This window comes from Alternaria infectoria (genome assembly GCF_024043175.1).
Source record: "Alternaria infectoria strain BMP 0036 chromosome Unknown scaffold_1, whole genome shotgun sequence".
In the NCBI taxonomy this organism is placed as follows: Eukaryota; Fungi; Ascomycota; class Dothideomycetes; order Pleosporales; family Pleosporaceae; genus Alternaria; species Alternaria infectoria.
Window position 1 is genome coordinate 4,310,036 of NW_026250690.1, and position 22,013 is coordinate 4,332,048.

At 45.0% G+C, this 22,013-nt stretch overlaps 4 protein-coding genes across 4 annotated transcripts; 1 reads left to right on the plus strand and 3 right to left on the minus strand.

The window, feature by feature from the left end:
• Positions 1–1,048: 1,048 nt before the first annotated feature.
• Positions 1,049–3,253, minus strand: J4E92_001429 (uncharacterized protein; the record flags this gene model as incomplete). The annotated part of the gene is made up of 2 exons (XM_051492841.1): positions 1,049–2,994; positions 3,250–3,253. The coding sequence occupies 2 exons, from the start codon at positions 3,251–3,253 to the stop codon at positions 1,049–1,051; spliced, it is 1,950 nt and encodes a 649-aa protein (XP_051358353.1).
• A 3,712-nt stretch (positions 3,254–6,965) lies between these two features.
• Positions 6,966–8,704, plus strand: J4E92_001430 (uncharacterized protein; the record flags this gene model as incomplete). The annotated part of the gene is made up of 2 exons (XM_051492842.1): positions 6,966–7,820; positions 7,874–8,704. 2 exons carry the CDS (start codon positions 6,966–6,968, stop codon positions 8,702–8,704), a joined length of 1,686 nt encoding a protein of 561 aa, XP_051358354.1.
• Positions 8,705–10,340: 1,636 nt separating this feature from the next.
• J4E92_001431 (uncharacterized protein) lies at positions 10,341–11,344 on the minus strand (the record flags this gene model as incomplete). Its single annotated transcript, XM_051492843.1, has 3 exons — positions 10,341–10,820; positions 11,227–11,234; positions 11,341–11,344. 3 exons carry the CDS (start codon positions 11,342–11,344, stop codon positions 10,341–10,343), a joined length of 492 nt encoding a protein of 163 aa, XP_051358355.1.
• A 9,130-nt stretch (positions 11,345–20,474) lies between these two features.
• On the minus strand, positions 20,475–21,910 carry J4E92_001432 (uncharacterized protein; the record flags this gene model as incomplete). Its single annotated transcript, XM_051492844.1, has 2 exons — positions 20,475–21,771; positions 21,906–21,910. The coding sequence occupies 2 exons, from the start codon at positions 21,908–21,910 to the stop codon at positions 20,475–20,477; spliced, it is 1,302 nt and encodes a 433-aa protein (XP_051358356.1).
• Between the last annotated feature and the right edge of the window lie 103 nt (positions 21,911–22,013).

A 22,013-nucleotide genomic window follows, 5' to 3' on the forward strand; every position in this document is an offset into this window, starting at 1 on the left:
GATGACATTCGGCGTATGTAGGTGTTTTGGCGCGAGCTGTCTCGACTCGCGACTTTGACGCGGGACTACTGCAGCTAAAATCACGCCGCATACCATGGCTGCAGTATCGCGCTTCGCTTGCGAACCAAACCATAGCGCTGAGACCATGTCCTCCCCACACCACTCCAACATGTAGTAGCGAACCACAACTCCGACATTGTTTGTTTGGGAGCCCGTGACAGCGCATGTGTTACAGCCTCGCTTGCTTACACCCCTCATCCGCCGTTTTCTTGGTCCACGTAGACGTCTGCCAAGTTGGGATACCTGAGATCGGCGTGGTCTTCTAGATGCTGCATCCAGGCTTTTAGAAACTTGGAGCCCCTGTGAATCAATCAAGTCAGCAACAATGCATGGCGCTGCCGTGTGATGGGCGTATAGAATCCTCCGCCGTATAGCAGGGTGCCGAGGGTCTGGTCTCGGTGTGGGTGACGAAGGGTTCCCGTGTGACAAAGCAAGGGGGCGTGTCACGGCAGTTTCGAGTTACGCGGGTTTCAGATTTGCTTGTTCGCAAAGACCACATCCCGACGCCCACGTTCTCGGGTATGACCGATGTCCGCGACTCCGCGATGACGATGAGGCATCGGCTATACGACCAACAAGGAAGGCCAGTGTGCTGGGGACATGAATTGGGAATGAAGAGGGTACGTACTTGCTTATTGTGTCTGAGTCTCCGATCACACAAAGATGTCGCTTTGGGCGTGTCATTGCAACTGCGCCCTTCATTAGCACCTGCAGCCACGTGTTCATGCGTAGATATTGCGGCGAGTCGGCAGAGTAGGAGCTGACGTACCGTTGAGCCGTCTCTTCTCGCCCAAGAAGCCGACCTCATGCTCTGGATTGCTCCGTACTGTGCTGACAATGACGGCTTCCTTCTCGCGGCCTTGGAAGCCATCCACGGATCCTAGTTCGATACCAGGGTACGCCTCTTTGAGCATTCCAGCAAGCAATGCGAGCTACCATTGTTAACCTTCAACCCCACAATACAAAGTTGACGCGCATTGCACACGCATTATGGGCAGGGTGGAGAGACGCGTACCTGTGCATTGTATGGCGTAACCACCGCGATGTCTTCCGCTTTAACGCCGGCTTTGATCAGATTCGCGACATGCATCTTCACCAACGCCGCTTCTGCTTCATTAGATTTGCTATCGCCAAGACTCATGCCTTTGCCGCCCTTGCCTATCACACCCTCGTCTTCGATCTTTTCAGGAAAGTCACCGCCCTGAGTGTCCCAGAAGACGAGCGGCTCTTGTGTATCTTCAGTTTCTTCCACGTCGTACTTCAAATCCTTCAGTAGACGGTCCTTGACGAAGTCTGCTGCGATAAGTTTCGAATCATATAGTTCGTCCGATGGAAATCGCATTATCTTTTCATGCATGCGATATTGCGTCGTTAGCATCCGCTTGATAGATGGTCCATGTAGAGAAAGTAGCCTGTCGAAAAGAGTTGTTTCGAGCGTCATGCCGGTAATCAGCTTGCCAGCGGGTTTCTCCGCGCTATCGTCACTCTTGCTGGCTTCCTTCTTGGCCGCTTTCGTTTGTTTCGAGTTGAGCGACTTGATAGTGGGTGGTAATTGGAGGTGGTCGCCGGCCAACACCAGCTTACTTGCCTTGACCCACAATAAAGGTACCCAGCATTGAGCCTCCAAAGCCTGACTGGCCTCATCTACAATGACGACGTCGAACTCTTGAACTTTTAGATGAAAGCCACCCGCGCCATGCAGCGTCGCAAGAACGACCTTGCTGCCAGTCACGAGATTATTAACACATCCTTTCTCTCGCTCTCTGTACTCTTGTCGGAGCTCTTTTAGCTCGCTGTAGATCTGACGGCGCTCTTTGGCGTTGCGGGTCTTACGGATAGAAGTTTGTTTGTCATCCATTTCTTTGCGAACATCCTGGACTAAGGCGGCTGCTTCTGACGTTCGTGTGAGCACGTCGAGCGAGTGGTTCAAAACAGATGGTAAGAGGCGTGCTGGGTGCCCGAGGCGCACCATAGGTACTTTGTGAGATGCTAGACGCTCGACAATGTTATCTACGGATATGTTCGATGGACCGCATACCAGCAAGCGAAGCTTCTGTTTGAGCAATTGAAGAATAAGCTCAATCAGGGTGTGCGTCTTGCCTGTGCCTGGTGGGCCATGGATCAGCGCAACCTCTCGGGAAGCTAGCGCAAATCTGATAGCCTCTTGTTGGCTGTCATTGAGAGATGGATCGTTCCACTCGAGCTTATGGAGGGGGTTTGATGGATCGTTCAGGTCTGAAGGTAGGGGCGTAGGCGATGCCTGTCCAAAGAGTACGCGCATGAAGGGAGTGTACTCTTGGTCTCCGAGCTTCTGCAGCCTGTTCATCGTTTGGTTCATCCTATCATGAATAAGTTCAGGTAAAGATTGAAACAGTGTATTCGGCCAGGACGTACCTCTTGTAGGTGACGTCGTTCGCCAATTTGACTCTAGTACATGTATCAGCCTCATTATTCCTGACACAGCCGCCCACAATGTGTAAACTAACATCCATAGCTTGCCGCCAGTAGGCACATCTGCGTCCTCTTTGTCCAGTACAATTTCCACATTCTCCCTGCGTACCCTGAGAACTACGCCCGAGGCGCCTTTCTTCTCGAGCTCTTTCTTTTCCGTCTTCTTCGCGCTCCCGCTAGGTTGATCTTGAACCGCGACTATATCGCCCACACGTATGCCGTGTTCTGGGATGTCCGGCTTCTCGCCTTTGGCCACAACTGCCGAATCTAATCCCAGCTCAACTACGGTCTTGCCGCCCAGCCCTGTCCGTATAGAAGATATGTTAAGGTTCAGGATCGCGAGACCGGCGCGTGAGAGGGCGGTAGGCGTGTGTGACGAGAGAAGCGCGTTTGTTTCGGAGAGCTCGGCTTGAAGCTCGGCATCGAGCAGGGTGAGCTGCGAGGCGGCGAAGGACGGAATATCTGTAGGGTTCGGCATCGCTACTGGTGGCTGATTATGTAGACGTGGGGTGGTGAGTTAGCGTGAGAGTTGATCAATTGCTGATCTGAGAAGCTTCGTTGGAATAGCAGAGCCTCGCGCTACTTCAAGCAAGTTGGGACATTATACTCGTGTAGTGGTTCGCGCGACAGTTTGCTGCTGGCCAAGGGCACCACAATGGCTGTTGTGTATCTGCAGTGCGCCGACTGCGAGAATGTTTAGGCCGAGCTAATATTCCAAGGTTACGTCATGACACTAACCCATTTCGGCTTATCACCAGCAAACTACACGGGCCAACGCGCAACGAAGAAGTGAACATGTGCTTAATCCAGAGAAGGCTTATTTACGCACTCTTCTGAGCTCTAGACTCATTCTCAAGCCTGATTATTGTACTCGTGAGCAAGTTTGTTTGGCTACCTACCCAGGTAGGTACTACAAATTGGCGCATACGCACGAACTCATCATCGCATTGCTCAAATTCTACTTGGGTAGCCTTGATTAGTCCAGATTCGGTCCAAAGCTTTCTGATACTACCTAGGTACAAAACGCGCCAGCGATTGTAGCGCAAATTCAGCACCTTACATATCGTTGACATGTCCCATGCAGAAGCCAGTGAAGTTGTACAACCAGAATTCCGTGTCTTGGGCACCCTTAACAACCAGGCTGGTCTGATTTCGCTTCAACCACCTTCCATCCAGTTCTTTGTCTGTCGCAACTCCTATCCACCGACTGGGAGGCGGTAATTGCCACCACTGGCTGGAGTCCGCACATGCCAACGTCGTTCCCAAGTGCGCACTAGTGTACAACCCCGTGGGACTCTTATTCGTTTCTATACTTGCAATAACGATGAGAACCACCATAAGACCAACGAGCAGCAGAGTATAGATCCGGTACCATGTGCTCGAGATACAGGGTAAAATCGTAGTCGTCGTTTGACCGCGAATGAAGTAGAAGGCGTACAATACGAGGGAAACGGTGATAAAAACGAAGTAAAACAATCCGAGCAGAAAAGTTGTTGTGGTGAAAAACGTGTCTCCTAATACTGGTGTGAAGATAAGGAGTGCTAATGTCCAAACTCCTCCGAGGAGAAGAAGGAAGAAGATGCGAAAAAGACAGCTTTTCCAGGATTCGGTGGGCGACGTGAATCCAGCTGTTTCATATGGCGCTGTTATGAGCGGTTCCAATGCTGTCGGTTGTTGATCGGGCTCCATGTCACTGTCCTTTGGCAAGAGAGTCCGGTGCGTCTGCACGATTGTCGTGACGTTCCGCAAGCCACCTCGCTGGTATACAAAGTCCTCTGTTAGCCACGTAGCAGCGCATAATCGTAAAAGACCGAGAATAGCCAACGGGAAGAAGACGGCGTCGATACCGAATCCAATAGCGACGCCGGGAAGTGCGGCTCCGGACATGGCACCAACGAGTAAATAGAGTGCCGACACGCCTTGTAGTGTTGTGATAACGGTCTTCATCGTTGTCAATGAGGCTACTTCAACGTGGGTGTGTTCTGGCAAACGTAAGCAGTGCGGAGCACAGGCCGTAACCATCTCTTCCTCGCCATTCCATCCGTTCGAGGTCCAGAATATCGCGTTGGTGGCTGCTAAATCATGACGACTCCACTGGACAGCGCGAATGCGCCGATCGGCTATCGCGGCGTATCTCCAGATTATAGATGTCGGGTTGTAGCTGCACAGCCGATCGTACCACCTAGGGCGTCGATCGGTCAGATACGTTATTGTAGGTGTGCCGGATACGATGTGCTGAAGCATGAGTTCCATCAGTACTTCATCTTCATGCAGGAGCATAGTCCAGGTTGAGCTTACCGCGATCAATGGGGCAAGACACAAAGTGAATAAGGAGACCCACTCGGTAAAACTAACACATTGGCTGTTGTAGCGGATGGGCTCAACCTCGATGTTGAAATACGGCATTGGAGATGATGCGGCCGAGACATTCGCGCAGGAGAATTCGCTAGGGATGACTGAATCTGTTCTTTAGGCCCCCGACGACCGGGAAATTAGGTACGCACGTAAGCACGCACAGTGACCACTACCACCGCGTAATATCGGATGCATGTAAGCGCTGGTTATATGTACCATCCCTCGTGGGACCATGACTTCGCTCTGTTTGACCTCAAACCTTGAATGTATCTCGATATGTACACAAAAGTATAGCCAGAGATGTGCCAAGAAGTTACCCAAGAAGCTTGCGTCCGTAGCGAAGTACCATGTGTCGCCTCAGCAGATAGCTGTCAAGAGAGACGGTGGCAGCGCTCATTCCTGACACCGTATACGTAGCTCAGACATCGGAAGCTGGTGTGATCCATCGCAGCAGTTTGAGATTGCCGTGTTCCTCCGCCATCTTGTAGATGAATGGGTTGCTAGAGATGGCGATGAGGCCAAAATGATGGAACAGTCTTCGTGGCTGTTTTGATGCTGGTTACCTGTCATGTGCGACTGAAACAGAGTACCGGCCTGTTTATATCGTTTTGATCGTAAATCCAGATGGCTCATAGCAAATCCGACAGTCGTGATGGAAATTGAAGTATTAGTGTTGCGATGGGACCACCTGGAATGAGTCGGAGATAACGCTTAGTAATCCCGCACTGGCCCCCAAAGCTGAGATGGTACTCTCGCGTGCCTCGCATCTGAGCTTTGTACACCGATGCGACTCCCAACATGCGGACTCGCATTGTTGAGAAATTTGACAGCATTCTCTTCTCCTTGCATTCCTTTGCATCTGATCCTACTGAGTCTGTGGGGCGTAGGGCCACGTCATAGCACCCTTTTTTTGCCTTTATTACCTAGGTACACGAGCTCAGCGAGCGCGCCCATACCGAATGCACGGTAAATCCCATTCCAAGATTTGTCAAAGCGTTCGATACGGATGAATACGCTCCGCTAGCATCAACTACCGTTACCGGCTCCACGCCCATCAGCCATCGGAGTGCACCCGGGCGTTGGCGCGGTGCGCTGAGTTCTCGAAACCTCTCAGAGTCTTCTCACATGCAATTTGAGTTTGCGTAAGTTTGTGGCGCCTCTCTACTACCGAGGCGTCAGCCTTGCCCGCAAGTAAGGCGCTGAACACCAATATATCAAGCGATGGATTCGCCGAGATCGTGGGGAGACCCATCGCGGATACCCCGCATTTTGTCCACGCGGGGCGAAGTAGTTACCCCTTGAAAGGTAGCATCTCCGTAATCAGAATACAAGCCAACGGTTTATGGCTGGTTCCCGAGCGTGTTAACAACGATGGCGATTCAGTCGACACACCCACCCACAGACCGGGAGAATGCATCCGTTTGCGGTCCGGCAGTCAATGCCACTCTTGGCGTCGATATCCTACCTTGCACGTCCCTCCACTACACAGCTCATAGTCGGTGCACTCAGGTCAGTCGCGTTTTGTCGAAAGCGCAAACAGAGAACGTTCCGAGGACGGCTTGTGTAAAGACTGATGTGGCGCAAAACCATAAACTCTGGATTACTACTCGTCCGCTAGATGCGCCGACACCTCATGACCAGCTGCCTAGACAATACGCGCCGGAAGCTATCCACCAACGATCCAAGCCTATTGTGGCTCTTTCCCCTGGCTGATGCTCTGAAGTGCGAGTTCGGATAGGTCAGCGCACGATGTTCTTCATGCACCGTGTCACCTCACAAGGCTGTCAGACCCCACTTCCATCAAAATGAGAGCGATCTGCAACCCAAAATTCCGGGAGGATGCTATTGAAGCATGGGTGTATCTGCAGCCACGGCGGGCTTTGAGCTTACGTTGAATCTTTCCACATCGCTCTTCGTCCGGACGCAATAGACTTCGACATTGTCCGAGGTTCGTTGTGAAGCGTAGTCTCTGGCTTGTGACATCTATTCCACCGGGCAAGTTAAGTATCGTGCGTTGCACAGCGATGGCAGAAGCATTCACTATAAGCAAGAACTTCATTTGATTCGACAGCCACGAGTCGAACGCACAACTACTCACTATGAAGCTGGCAACCCTTCTTTCGTTGCTTCCATTGGCTCTAGCAGTCCCAGCACCGCTGGAAAAACGAGCAAACCCTACCGTCGTTGCTCCCTCGCCTCAAGCCACGGTTGCTGGCATCAACGTATTGGGTGTTGAGTCTTTCAAAGGCATACCATACGCACAGCCTCCGATCGATCAGTTACGACTAAAGCCACCTCAGCCCATAACTTCCTCCCTGGGAAAGGTCGACGGAACCGGCATTCCAAAAGCATGCCCACAGTTCTTCTTCAGCATAGATGAGAGGAATATTCCCACCAACGTCCTAGGCACTATCCTAAACCTACCACTTCTTCAGACCATCACAAATGCTGGAGAGGACTGCCTTACTATCAACGTACAGCGCCCCGCTGGCACCAAAGCTGGCGACAAACTTCCGGTACTATTCTGGATCTTTGGTGGCGGTTTCGAACTTGGATCTACGGCAATGTACGATGGAACAAGCCTTGTCGCCGAATCAGTCGCTCAAGGCAAGCCCATCGTATTTGTGGCAGTCAACTATCGCGTGGGAGGATTTGGCTTCATGCCCGGGAAAGAGGTACTAGCCGATGGCTCCGCCAATCTAGGGCTACTAGACCAACGATTGGGCTTGGAATGGGTTGCTGACAACATTGCCGCATTCGGAGGAGACCCTGAGAAGGTTACGATCTGGGGGGAGAGTGCAGGTGCCATCTCTGTGTTGGATCAGATGATGCTTTACGATGGCGACAACAACTACAATGGCAAGCCGCTATTCAGAGCTGGCATCATGAACTCGGGCTCGATAGTTCCAGCTGATCCCGTTGACTGCCCCAAAGGTCAAGCTATTTACGACAGAGTATGTGTTCGATCCTGCTCCCTGCCGCATAACACGATGCTAACCTCTCCCAGGTCGTTGAAGCAGCTGGATGTGCCAGCTCTGCCGATACCTTGGCGTGTCTCCGCACAGTGCCATACACCAAGTTCCTCAATGCCGCCAATACCGTCCCGGGTATCTTGGGCTACTTCACGGTCAATCTTTCCTACCTCCCTCGTCCTGATGGGAAGGCCCTCTCAGATTCTCCCGATGCCCTTGTCAAAGCTGGAAAGTACGCCAAAGTACCCTTCATCGTTGGCGACCAAGAAGACGAGGGTACTCTCTTTGGTCTCTTCACTTCGAATTTGACTACAACCAAGGAAGTAACGACCTATCTCTCAACCATCTTCTTCCAGAATGCTTCACCAGCGCAAGTCGAACAGCTAGTAGGCAGCTACCAAACTATCACCGAGGACGGCTCGCCCTTCCGCACCGGCCTGCTCAACAACTTCTACCCGCAATTCAAGCGCGTCTCCGCTATTCTCGGCGACGTCACCTTCACCCTCACACGTCGCCTCTTCTTGGAAGTCACTGGTCAAGTCGCACCCGATGTACCATCCTGGTCCTATCTCGCGACATACGATTTCGGTACACCCATTCTAGGAACGTTCCATGGCTCCGACATCCTGCAAGTCTTCAATGGCATCCTGCCCAACAATGCCGCGAAGACTATTAGAGGCTACTACTACTCATTTGTCTACAACTTGGACCCCAATGAGGGCAACACTTTTATGAACTGGCCGAAGTGGAGTGAAGGCAGGAAGCTGATCAACTTTGGAGCGAACAAGAACAGCTACCTCGATGACGACTTTAGGGGTGATACCCATGAATTCTTGGCCCAAAACGTAGCGAGTTTGAGGGTTTGATCTCGATGATCTACATAGCGCCCGACCTGCATGAATCCTTCAAAGTTGGGCATAGCAGCAAAAAGAAAAATGCACAAAGTTTTACTCAATCGCCCCTTTCGCTCTCATGACCCACCGCTGATGGGTTGTTGTGAGCTGCATGACTCAACTACGTTGCTGTCCCCATTGTTTTTTTCACAGGCCACAAACCGCTAAGTGCGTTTTCAGGCCTTTCGCCAATCTTTCCTTCGCGAATCTTGAACACCCTTTCGTTATGATATCAATCGTTGCCGGCCTAATCTTCTGTCACTGGGCGGCATCGAGCATGCGCATCGCGGAGCTTTCGCCCATAAAGCAGCGCGGACCCGCAGATGTTCGTCTTTACAGCTTCCTCCGTGGCTGCCCAATCATCGAGGATGCTGGCGTGCATCTCACTGAAGAATGACGATCGTGGTCGCATTGATGGGCGGAGATACTACGGGTTTACTATGGAGATTACACGGGCGTTATGTGGATCTGGCTCTGAGAGCCGTGCACACGCGTCACCTTCTCACATCACCGCGTTGAACGGAGCAGCCACGCGTACGAAGATGCCGAGTAGGGTTTACTGACGGCGTAATGCGGTTTTCTTTGCACCGGCTTATCATCCTTATACCAATGGTGTATGTGGATATGAAGTTGATCTCGAAGTTTCTGGGCTTATCGGCACGCAAGCAACGCTTTGACGTACGTGTTGTATTCAGCAAGAACATAGAGCTAGTAGATGTCGCAAACAAAAGCGAGCGTGACTGAGGATCAGGTACCGAGAAGGAAAAGACCGAACCAAACAATTCAGCGAAAGAAATACCGAGGAAAGCTGTTTAGCACATCTCTACCGCATCGTTGGCGATAGCTACCAGTCACACGTAACGACGGCATGGTGGTCTCTGTTTATGAGCGGTCCAAGCGAACAGCTCTCAGCTTCACTCTTCCATCTCACCTCCTCCTCTTTGCACTTGATCTCTAGGTCCTTAGGCAAAGGGCCTTCGGAGTCCTCCGGAGATGGCGCATCCCAATCTTGACACCAAAGAGATCCAGGATTGGTTCCATCGTTGAGATAGTCGCATTCGACGCCGTCGATGAGGTCGTTCATCTCGTACGTACTTCCAGGCCAGGGAGGGTTCTTGACCATATCGTAATCGTCTCCTGCTGGTTCGCTTCTCGTAGCTTGCTTTTCATCGCGACATACAGAAGACTTGCCGTAATCGCTTTCGAAGAACAACCAGGAGTTGTCGGTCCAGACCCCATCAAAATACCTTTGGAAGATGATTGAAAGTGCTTTGTTCTTGCGAGATGGTTTGGACGGAGGTGGAGAGCTCGATGGAGGTGGATCAGAGTCGTTCGGGCTTTCGTCGTCGTCGTCGTCGTCGTCGTGCCCATGGGCGGCCTCGTCTGCCCCGTTCCAGATTACACGGATACCGCTGCCAGAAGCCCGTTCCCAACTCGATTTGTCACTGGTCACATAGTCTCGGATAGCTTTGACGCGCTCCACACCAGTCTTAGTATCGTCCCAAGGCTTATTTGAATAGGACAAGTATGTGGCTATGAGACCTGCTACCTGAGGTGCAGCTACATCGAAGTCACCTGTCAGTTCCAAGTGCGAACCTGCAGAGGAGGTCTACTCACCTAGAGAGGTGCCACTTGCAGTTGCCTTTATCTTGTCCTCCTTGTTCTGGCATTCGATGTCGACGCCCGGCGCATAGATCGTGACGAGTGGACCACCTTGTGAGAAAGCGGCTCGCTTGCCCTCCCAGTCTGAAGCTCCGACGATGATCAGTGGAATATCGTCATCTTGGAGAACCATTGGAATCTGATCAACATCTCCACGATTCGGTTTCTCGGCATCGTTACCTGCGGCCATCACAAAAGGTACACCAAGTTTGGAAAGCTCGCGCAGATCGTTTCCGTAGAGTAGCTGCATCCTCTCGTCATTCTTAGCTGCCTCGGGTGTGATTCCGCCTTGGCCGATGGCCAAAGACGTGATCACGACACTTCGAGAAGCTCGTCCTTCGTGGGCTTTGATGTCTCTCAGGATCAGCCACATGCCGTTTTCCCAGTCGCCGGTCTTTGGGTAGAGCTTTGTTGAAACCAAGGACGCCTATAAGAGTTCGCGCGATGTCAGCCGACTGTTTCGCATGTATGATCGACAGCAGATCGATGAGTCCTGCGACAAAGAAGCCCAAGACCCAACCTTGGAATACCAAGTGAATATGACCAAGCCATACTTTGGCGAAAACATACCTCTTTCGCGAGTCCATATTTTTTGCCCACAGCTTTCGAGGCGACTCGAGTCCCGTGTGATGGCTTTTCAACATTGTCATCTGTTTCTGGACTTTGACCCGCTGCAATAGATGAGCTGGACTGGAGAACGCGGTCGTTGTCGGTCTTGAATTCTCGTTCTTCATCCTTCTGCAACGAAACAGTTAGCGATGTAAAGCAGTTGGACTCAAACTTACGTTGATAACCTTGATCTGAATGCCCAAGTCGATCAAATAGACGAATACATCCTCGCCTGGATGCTCGGGGTACACAAAATCGACATGTGTACTTATGTCCATGCCTCTAGTTGGTACACAATTAGCTAGCTGACAGATCATGTGGTGATATATCATACGTACTCATATTGACTGTCCACCACGAGGGCTTCGTCTGCGGTATCCTGGATTATCCACTTCAAATCTCTCGGCACAAGCTTTTCTCTTCGCTCGACGACTTCGGGTCCTTCGCGCATTACGGAAGACGAAAAATCGGATGGTAAAGCCCGTAGAGATCGTATGGGAAGGTCCTCCAACATACCGAATGTATCTTCGTGATTCTCCACCTCAAGTCTTGCCTCTTCAGTCAGGGTCACATTCCCGTATCCAAGTATCTTGTCATCAGGTCCAATCTGATATATCCAGCCACCATCCGCCACCTTGGATTTCAAGAAGTCATGGTACTGCTTGATGTCCACACCGGCTTTTGCCAGAGCTATCCAGTCCTTGACGTCTCGACGGGAGATATGTTGTTCTTGCGCATTCCGTGGAGCTTCGTGGGTAGTACTCTCGCCTACGTTCTCATCAACGGCTGTGCTATTGTGATCTTGCGGCTCATGTCGCGGTAAGTGGTCGCTAGCCAGTGCGGGAGTTGCGGAGGTGGAGGTTCGTTGCTCGACGGGAGGGATGTCTTCCCTTCGCTCAAACCCAGCATTATTCTGAGTGTCTCTAGTCGTGGTATCAGCTAGATACGAAGGAACAAATGCTTGCGCGGTGCAGAGCAGAAGGAAGATATAAAGAATGCGCATTGTGGTCACGCGACAAATGATTTGGAAAAGTAAAAGAAAAGGTAGAATGTGATGTCGAATTTATGGATGAGTGGTATAAGAGATGGTGTAAGTAATGGCGATGTAGTTTGGCCATACTGGCGATGTCAAGTTTCTTTATACTCAATGTCAGAACGGACCTTCAGCCCCAGCGACTTGGGTTTTGGGTCCAAATTCGCGTAATGATGCAACCAGCGCCCTCATGCCGTTGAGCGGCGTGAGTTCACCAGGGCCTACTGTCTTGAACCGAAACGCCTGTCGTGCAACTATTCAGATCTGAAATGCCATGGAGTTAACATCCGGCGTGATTATCAACCATGCAAGGTTCCATTGGAGTGCGGGTATACCATTGCGGAGACCATCAACTGTGCCAGTTCCGGGGCAGGCACACATATCCATGGAGCTGTTTGATCGGCCTGTAGATGCTTCGATAATCGGGGCGGAAAGTGACGGCACCGTAATGTTTGACACAGCAGGCAGTAGTTCATAGAAGGGGCCAGATCTCTACACGAGGCCATGATGTCGTCGGCGAGGTGATGCAGCATGAGTGGAGTTTAGTGGTAGTACAGCGGCCCCAGCATCCTGATGAGTGACGGAGAGGCATAGTCAAAGGAAGCACTATGAAACATGAGATAAACAGAGTTGGGGCGCACGTCTACGTACTTGTTGGGGGGATTCGCCATGATGGGGCAGCATGTGGGAAGAATGACGTCGCGTAATGAGGCGACACGAGAGATGCTGCTTTACGGCGGGTCGCTAACAAACTCAAAGTCGATTCGTTGTGATGAGGATGTTGGTAAGACGGGAGCGCGGGGCCAAAGGTGACGAAGGTCGGCTGATGACGGATGACGTATGTTAGAGAGCTGTGCCACAAGATATTGCAGGTACGCGCTTTCGGCTGCTAATCAGATGCTTTAATTAGATAAAACAGAACTGCGGGCGCAAGCGCCACCAGCATATAATAGTAGGCTAGATGTAATCGTAACACAGTGTTGGTGTTTGTTTAAGTAGAGGCTAACCTCGCATCAAATAATAGCGCAGGCGATAGTGGATGGAAACGAAACAGAGGTTAAGAATGCCGTCGCTAGTAAGCGCGGGCGTGCATTAAGAGAGTAGACTACTAGATAGATCTTATATGTATTGTCGCAACAGGTGTTTAAGCACCTATTAGGTTAATTACGTGCTTTCTCTCTTTTATACTAGTGTTTTACGCGCTTGCCTGTATATATTACGCTACTCTTATCTAATTTTATAAAAGTAGTAATTATAATTCTAATTACCTAAATCTATTATTTCTAGCTTAATTTCTTTTATAGTTATAAGCCTAGCGCTTTAAAGTATAGGTTTTATTTTTCTTGCGCAATAATAACGCTGCAAATAATATATTTAGACGCTTCTCTAATCTTTATTTAACCTCTCTTCTTATAATAAGTAAGGTAACTAGCTATTACTAGCTTTTTACGTATTAACTATATACGCCTACTATAGTGCCTCTATATTAACTGCCTACGTCTATAGCAGCGCTTTTCTCTAATAACTCTAAGTACGTTAGTAATACGCGCGCTACTTGCTACCTTCTTTATAAGTAGCTATAAGTAACTATAGCTCTTTAGTAAGCTTAACACTTATTCTAATAAGCAGCGTAATTTTTAAGAGACGCTCTACTTAGCCTAAGTAGTTTACGTAACTTAAATTTAACGCGCGCTTTCTAGAAGTATAGAAGAAGATTAACCTAGTAATACTCTCTCTTAGAAATAGCCTTTTTAAAGCTTCTAATTATTCTATCTACCTAGAAGAGAAAACTAGTAAGCGTAATAAGAAAGCGCTCTAGAATAAGAAACTAGCAGTATAGAAGCTTAAATCTACTCTTCTAGCAAGTACCTAAAGTAGGCTTAGAAAGCTTAAGAAGTAGGTTAACGCAACTATTAACTTACTTCTACTACTTCTAGTGTAGATTAAGCTAGCTAAGAGCTAAGACTAGTCTCTTTATATAATTATAAAGTTTCTTAAGACGTAACTATAGCTTTATAATAATTTAACTAAGAAGTAGATTAGAGAGAACTACTATACTTACTTAGGTAAGGCTAAGTTAGTAAAGACTAACCTAGAGTAGTAGTACTATAAGTAGAACGCGCTCTATATACGCGCAAAGGCATATAAGCTTTCTAAAGTAGATAGTACGCTTACTATCTATAACTTTCTTAATGCGCTAATACCTAGAATAGTAATAGACTAGGTAATTTAGATAAAGCGTAATATAATTACTACTTAGGCGCTTAGTATAAAGATCTTTACACTTTCTTAGCTTAGAATTTCTTTTTTAGCGCTTATTTAGTATTAGGTAGCTTACTCTAAGTTATATAGAATTTTTACCTCTATTAGAGAAGCTCTATCTACTAATAAGGCTAGCGCTAAGTCTAAGTTACTAAACTAGGCTAAGCCTACTACTTACTCTTGCGCTACTCTAAAGTCTTAGACCTACTACTAGCTTGTTAAAAAGTACTATAACGTACTTACTACTATTAGAGCTAAGTAAAAGCGCTTTTAATAGCTCTTATAAGAGAATAAAAACGTAATTATTAAATACTTAGGTATAAAGCACTTTAAGAAGGCGCATATAAAGCTTATTAGTAAGAGATACTCTATTCTAAGCTTCTTAGAAAGCTTGTATAATAATAAAAGGCACTCTATAAGCGTAGTTACTACGCTTCTTAACCTAGGCATGCTTTAGCTAACGCTAGGTGTCTACTCTACTATAAACTATAACGCTTACTCTCTCTTAGCTAGCACTATTCTTAATAATAGAGTAGCAATCTACTTAGTTAACTACTTCTTTCTATTATTAGACTTTAAACTAGCTAAAAGCCTTAAGATAGTTAAGGTAGGTATATAGACTTTTTCTATTCTTAGTTATAGTACGTGCGTTCTAAAGAGCTTTATTAAGCTTATAAGTAGTAAACGCGTTAATCTTATACTTACTAGCGTTATAGTTATAGAGTGCTTCTATATTAATATAGTCTTAGAAGCTTGCCTTAATTAATCTAGAATCTAGTACCTAGGTCTTAATAACACTCTTTGTACTAGCTTACTAGTAAGAAGTACTATAGTAGCTACTTTATAGCGCAAGCTAAACCTTACGTTTATAGAATATAAGCCTATTACTATTTATAACGCTCTTATTATAAACGTAATATCTAGAACTAGATCTAGCTTTATCTCTTAGCTGCGCAGTAACTTAGAAGACCTTTAGTATACTTACGCTAGGCACTTAGGCTCTAAGACGCTTAAAGCTCTTATACTTAATGCTTAGAAAGTAAGAATTAAAAAGCCTACGCGTGTATAGTATAAGTTCTACGCTCTAACCTATATAAAGTAAGTTATCTCTTATTAGCTAAAGAAGCAAGCTCTCTAACTCTTCTAGAGAATTACGTAGAACCTTTTTAATATACCTAAAAGGCGCTTAGAAAAGAAGTAGACTCTACTTATTAAGAATAAGTATAGTAGTAAAGTTTACCTTTACCTACTTTTTTCTAAGAAAATAGAGAAGATAATAAGAGCTCTTAAAGAGTTTTAAGCGCTTATCTAGACCTATTATTATCTACTTATTATAAGAATTAGCTCTAATAATAACTCTTTAACTAATCTATAGCGTAGTAACTTACGCTATAAGGTATAGGTAAGAGAGTATAGTATTACGCTAGAGCCTACTTCTCTATATACTTATAAGCCTAATAAAGTAGCTAAAAGAGCTAGATAAGAAATTATTACTAAATAAATTAAGATAAGAGAGAGAGCTAATCTACCTAAGCACCTCTAGATAGAGGTAGCGCTTACTACTACTTAGCTCTATAATATAAGCCCCTTATACGCCTATACTCTACGCTCTTCTAATAAGAAGTTAGAGTAGTAGTTTATAGAATACTTTAGATAGTACTAGCCTAAGCTTATAAGAAGAGCTTCTACTAATCTATAACCTAATTAGAGTAGCGTATACGCCTATAGGTGTTGTGCCTATCTCTTAAATAAGAATAGAGTAGCTAGGTATAAGCTAAAGAGCTTTAAAACACTACCTAAAGAATATATTAGTTATTTAGTAGGCTATTAAGCTTCTAATATATACTATATATAGGTTCTATTACTAAGAGAAGTGTTTACTACGCGTAACGTAACGTTTAATAAGTAGCTCTTCTATAGTAGTAGAGAGTAGAAGCCTTCTAAGAAGAATACTTATATTATAGTTAATATTCTCTATAAGAATAAGTAGAAGAACGTAGCAGAGGCTTATAATAAGCTTCTATTACTCTCTTAGTAAGGTAACGTAGATAATAGTAAGCTACTACCTAACTAAATAGACAAGCTACTTAATAGCCTATTAGAAGCTTATCTAGAAGAGTTAGGTCTTACATAAGTAGATCTCTAGGCTAGAGAGATATAGAGAGTATATATAAGGCTTACTAAACGCGCTATAGAACTACTATTACTAGAAGCTATACTAGAGCCTTCTAACATAATAAGTATTACTAAGTAGCTTAGTAATAGACGCGTTAATTCTAGTAAGTACTAGTCTATAGTAACTAGATTAGTAAGCTTATTAGATGCGTAGAGAGATAACTTCTAAAGTAATAGACTTCTATTACCTATAGCAACAAACGTTTCTTAGAATAAAAGAGTACCTAATAGCTCTCTACCTAATCTATAAAATCTATCTACTAAGCGTAAGTACGTAAAAAAGGTCTATAGACCTTCTACACGTAGAAGTAAGCGTTACTTAGATAGTTATAATAATTATAATAATTATAATAATCTTAGAGGTATAGACATTTACGCCTTACTATTTAACTCTAAGAAGCTTAATAACTTAAAAACTTACTATAGCGCTTCTAAATAGTTATTAGGCTACGCGTACGCAATACTATATTATATTATTACTACTATAATTATAGATAAGTCTAACAAAGGCTAAGTCTATTAGAATAACCTTCTAGCGCTTCTAACGCTTTAGAAGTACCTCTATAACTATCTCTATAAGAATAAGTTTAAGGCAGTAGTACGTTAGAAGATTAATATACTACTTGTAGCTAATATCTAGAAGAAAGTAGAGTATATAAGTAGTAAAGAACGCTCTCTACTACTTAAGTAGGTCTTTACGTATAAAGTAGATAAGAATAGCTACTTTATAAAGTATAAGGCACGCCTTATAGTGCGCAGAGATATATAGGCTAAGAATACGCTCTACTTAATCTATACTACTACGCTTACTACGTAATCTTTCTACCTAGTAATAGCTATTACTACTAAATTTAATATAGAGATCTAGTAGCTTAATGTTATAGCAGCCTTCTTAAACGCTAAGGTTAGTAGTAATAGACTAGTATACTATAAGCTTCTAGATAGCTTTTAGAGAAAGAGCTACTACGCTAAGCTTAAGAAAGCTCTTTATAGCATACGTAAGAGCTCTTTTCTTTAGTATAATAACTTCTTAAATACTTTTTTAAAGCTTAGCCTATAAGCTAGTAAGAAGAAGCTTTATTTATACTATAACGCTACTTAACGCGTTTTTATACTCTTCTACGTAGATAATATTCTACTTATATTTACTAAGTTACACTACCTAGAGGTAACTAAGCTACTTAGTAGAATTAAGAAGACCTATAAGATTAATAATAGAGGAGTAGTAAACTAGTTCTTAGAGGTATATATTATACATAATTACTTTATAGGCACTATTTTACTACTCTATAATATCTATCTTAATAAGATTATAAAGAAGTTTAGTCTTAAAGATAGTAGCTACTTTCTAGAGACACCTCTGCTAGCTAGCAAGCTTCTAAAGTACTAAGAGAACGCTTTAAAGTAGAAGATTAAGGCCTATTAAGAGCGTGTTAGCTTAGTATTATACTCTACTATTATAATACGCTCTAACGTTACGTATATAGTTTTCTAGCTCTCTTAGTTTCTAACTAATTCTTCTTTAGCTTATCTTAAGGTAGTAGAGTATCTTATTATATACTTATACTACTTGTAATATAAAAGTATTATGTATAGTAGAGAGGTAAGATTAGATAAGAAGCTCTAGATCTATAGAGACGCAAGCTTTACAAATAATACTAAAACGCGCTACTTCTTTTATAGGTTTATTATAACGCTATTTAGAGGCCTAATTATATAGTAAGCTACTTACTAGTTAATAGTTATAACCTTAACTACTAAGGCAGAGCTTCTTACTCTTAAGGCTATTACTAAGAAGACTATAGCCTTAAAGCGCTTATTTGCTAAGCTTTAGCTACTTATTACTAGTGCCTAGTAGATCTTCTATAATAATTAATAGACTATTAGGCTTATAGTAGAAAGTAGTAAAAGAATCTCTACTAAGCTCTACTATATTAATATCTAGAATATATAGCTTTGCTAGAAGTATAGTAAGAGCTCTTTTAAAGTGCTCTATAAGCTTACTATTAATATATTAGTAGATAGACTTACTAAGTACTTATCTAAGTAGAAGTTTAAGGCCTTTAAGAAGCAGCTAAATCTTAGATAGGTAGCTTATAAGAATACTAATTAAGGCTTATAAATAAGTAATAAGTATAAGAAAGGTTAGTAAGTCTAATTATATATTTATAAAGTAGTACTAGACTCTACTCTAGACGCTCTATAACTAGATAAAGAGATCTTACCTTCTCTCTAGACGCTTACTACCTCTCTATATAGCTAGCGTAAAGAAGCTTCTATTAAGCTACTATATACTCTAACTACTTAGCCTTACTAGTTAAAACTAGAGGTATAGGCAGAGAAAATACTTACTTAGAGCTCTTAACTTTACTAGAGGCTATTAAAGCTATATTATCTACCTTAGCCTTAGCCTCTATATAACTATAAGCTACTTTACGCTGCTTAGTCTATATTAGTAGAGCGCTAATCTTATAGACTCTCTCTTTATTTAAGAAGAACTTAATAGCTACGCGTAGCCTATTCTATTTCTACTTACTTCTAAACTAAAAGAAGTAGATAAACTTAAGAGCTATTAGCTTTATAATCTTAGGCCTATAAATAGTTAGTATAAGTAAATAGTAGTCTAGAAGCTTAAAGACTTATATAGAGTTATATAAGTACTTATAACTATACTACTTATACTAGACATTTTTCTTACCTACCTAGTTAAAGTAAAGTCTTTTACTATAACTAGCGAGTACGCTTTAGACGCACCTAACGCAGAGTATTACTCTTAGTAGACGTAATAGAGAAAGAGTACTAATAGAGGGCTTAGGCTACTTCTTCTTCTTCTCTTATTCTTTACGCACTACTATGCTTAAGGCTTACTTCTTCTTATTTTAAGAAGTAAAGACCTCTCTAGTAGTAGTAGTAGTAGCAGCGTTGTAGTAAGCGTAGGTAGCTTAGCTAGTAGCTATAGCTACTAGACACTATTAAACTTATTTTTGCTACTTATTAGCTAAAGAATCTATATAAATAGCTATAGTAAGCGCTTACTAATAAGTTAGGTAGCTTATAGACTAATAAGCTGTTAGCTTATAGTTAGACTACTTACTAGAAGTAGTAACTAGTACTATAAGTATCTAAAGTACCTTAGAGATAATCTTATAAGCTACTAGAGCTTTATATAGCAACTAATAGGCGCTTTAGAGTAAGATAGAAGCTTCTAGAGAGTACTTATAGTTAGTATTTTAGTAATTATTAAAGCTAAAAATATTAGTAGGTGCTAGCCTTATTATTATTGCGCGCGCTTAGGCGCGTATAGCTCTACTTAATTACGTAATACTTACGTAAGTAGCGCGCAGCTAAAAATAGGTAACCTACGCGTAATGTAGCTTACCTAGAGAGTATATTATAATAGGTATTTAAGTACTTGTTAGGTTAATTACGTACTTTCTCTCTTTTATACTAGTGTTTTACGCGCTTGCCTATATATATTACACTACTCTTGTCTAATCTTATAAGAGTAGTAATTATAATTCTAATTACCTAAATCTATTGTTTCTAGCTTAATTTTCTCTACATGTATTATAAGTGCTAAAAAGCTAGACTCGCATGTAAGGTAAGCCCGAGGACTCTAGAGTAACTACGTAACAGAACGACACTACGCTTTATACACTAGAGTTATCTTGTAGGATACCAACAGACCCGCTATAAGCCTTCCAGCTATCACACTAGCTCTCCAATGCATCCTTGTTAGTTATTCCAGCAATCTCATTGTACTGCTCAACAAACTGCATAGCGAAGCCCTCGGATATGTGCCAGCCCTGTATAGATGTTAGTAAAATAATACAAGTGCAAATAAAGAGGGCTACGTACGATGTAGCAGTGCATCAGCCAGGCGCCTAGGTTATCAGTCTCAAAAGCGATAACAAGGTAGCCCAATGCTAGAAGCATCGCGGTGTCGCGGCGCGGCGGGTTGTCAAGCTTAAGAGCAACGTTATCGGTGTACTCTCCTGTACCCTAAGCGATAACGAAGAAGTCATAGCCGTGCAAATGGATGGGATAGGGTACTCCGATGTTGGTGCTGATGACTACGTAGACGAATTCGTTCTCGCGCGGTAGGTGGAAGACGGCGTTGGAGGCCTCGAACGTCTGTTCTTTGCGCATAACTTGCATGAGCGTGGGATCGTCCCAGTACACGACCATGGATGTGCTGTTCAGAGCCCATTTGAACACGTTCTCGTCGTTGCGGCCGACAGATACAGGCTCATCGGCTGTGGACGACGTTGCTCCGACGGTCTTTGGGATGTGCGGCACAAGGTTCTCGGTCTCGTCGGAGCAGCTGTCTTCGTAGTCGTATGCGGAAGTGGTCGGCGTTCCAGCTGAGCCACCATAGTAGACTATGCCGCGGATGTCGTCCTCGTTGTCGTTCTCGGAGCATGCGGACTGAGGGATGGCTCGCATCCAGAAGTTGTCAGCCACGTCTCCCTGATCAGCTGTTACAATGACGTCGTATCGTTGACCCATACCGATGCTGACAATGGTAGCTTCATAAGGTTCGATAGGTACAAGATCGGATGCAATGACAGTCATGGTGTGGTTGTCGATCATGAACTTCCAATGGGTATCGACAGCGGCGTTGACGAGGCGAATGCGGTAAGAAGTGCCGGCGGTGAAGGAAACATTGTAGCGATGACCGCCGTCTCCGAAAGTGTTGGTGCCGTTGATCAGACCGTTGTCGAGAACTGGCGGACCATCCATCTCGGCGGAGAGGTAGAGCTCATCAACCGTCTGGTGGTCCCAGTCGTTGAGGAAGAGCATACCCAAGTCCTCGTCGTAGTTTGACGTGGCAGGTCCATTGATGACAATACCGCCAAAGACGCCCTGCCAAGCCTGCAGGGCGAAATGCGAGTGATACCAAGTCGACCCGTGCTGGGTAGCTCTCCAGGTGTAAGTCATTGACTCGCCTGGTGCTGTTGGACATTGGGTAATGGAGCTCACACCGTCCTGGTCGTTGGTGTTCTTCTGCCAAAGACCGTGAAAGTGTATGCTGGTGCCGTTCATGGATGTTGTAAGAGAGTTGGTGACATGAACAACGACCATGTCGCCCCAGTCCGCGATGAGCGTCGGTCCCGGTATCGAGCCATTGATGGCCATCGCTGTCCGAGATACGCCGTCAGGTGCTACAACAACATCGGTGAGCTCTAGCCAGTACTCGCGGGTCACGCCAGTGTCTGGGATCTCGACGGACGCGTCGGTGTCGATGGAGTGATCGCACCACTCCGAGCGTGTGGAAGCAGTGTTGCCATCGCATGCTCTTCTCGGCACTGGAAATGGTTTAGCTAACGTTGCCTCTACATGAGAATGAGGTGCAACTTACTCAAGTTCGTAACGAAAGGCGAAGAGGCCGCAAAGCCAGTCAAGGCTGCAAGACCGAAAGCGCCTCGGAACAACATGATGTAGATACCTGAAAGGTACTTGGTACTCAATGAAGATGATATGTAGAGACAACGAGCAATGACCGTGTAACGAGTGGAAGTGAGTCTAAAGTGAGTGACA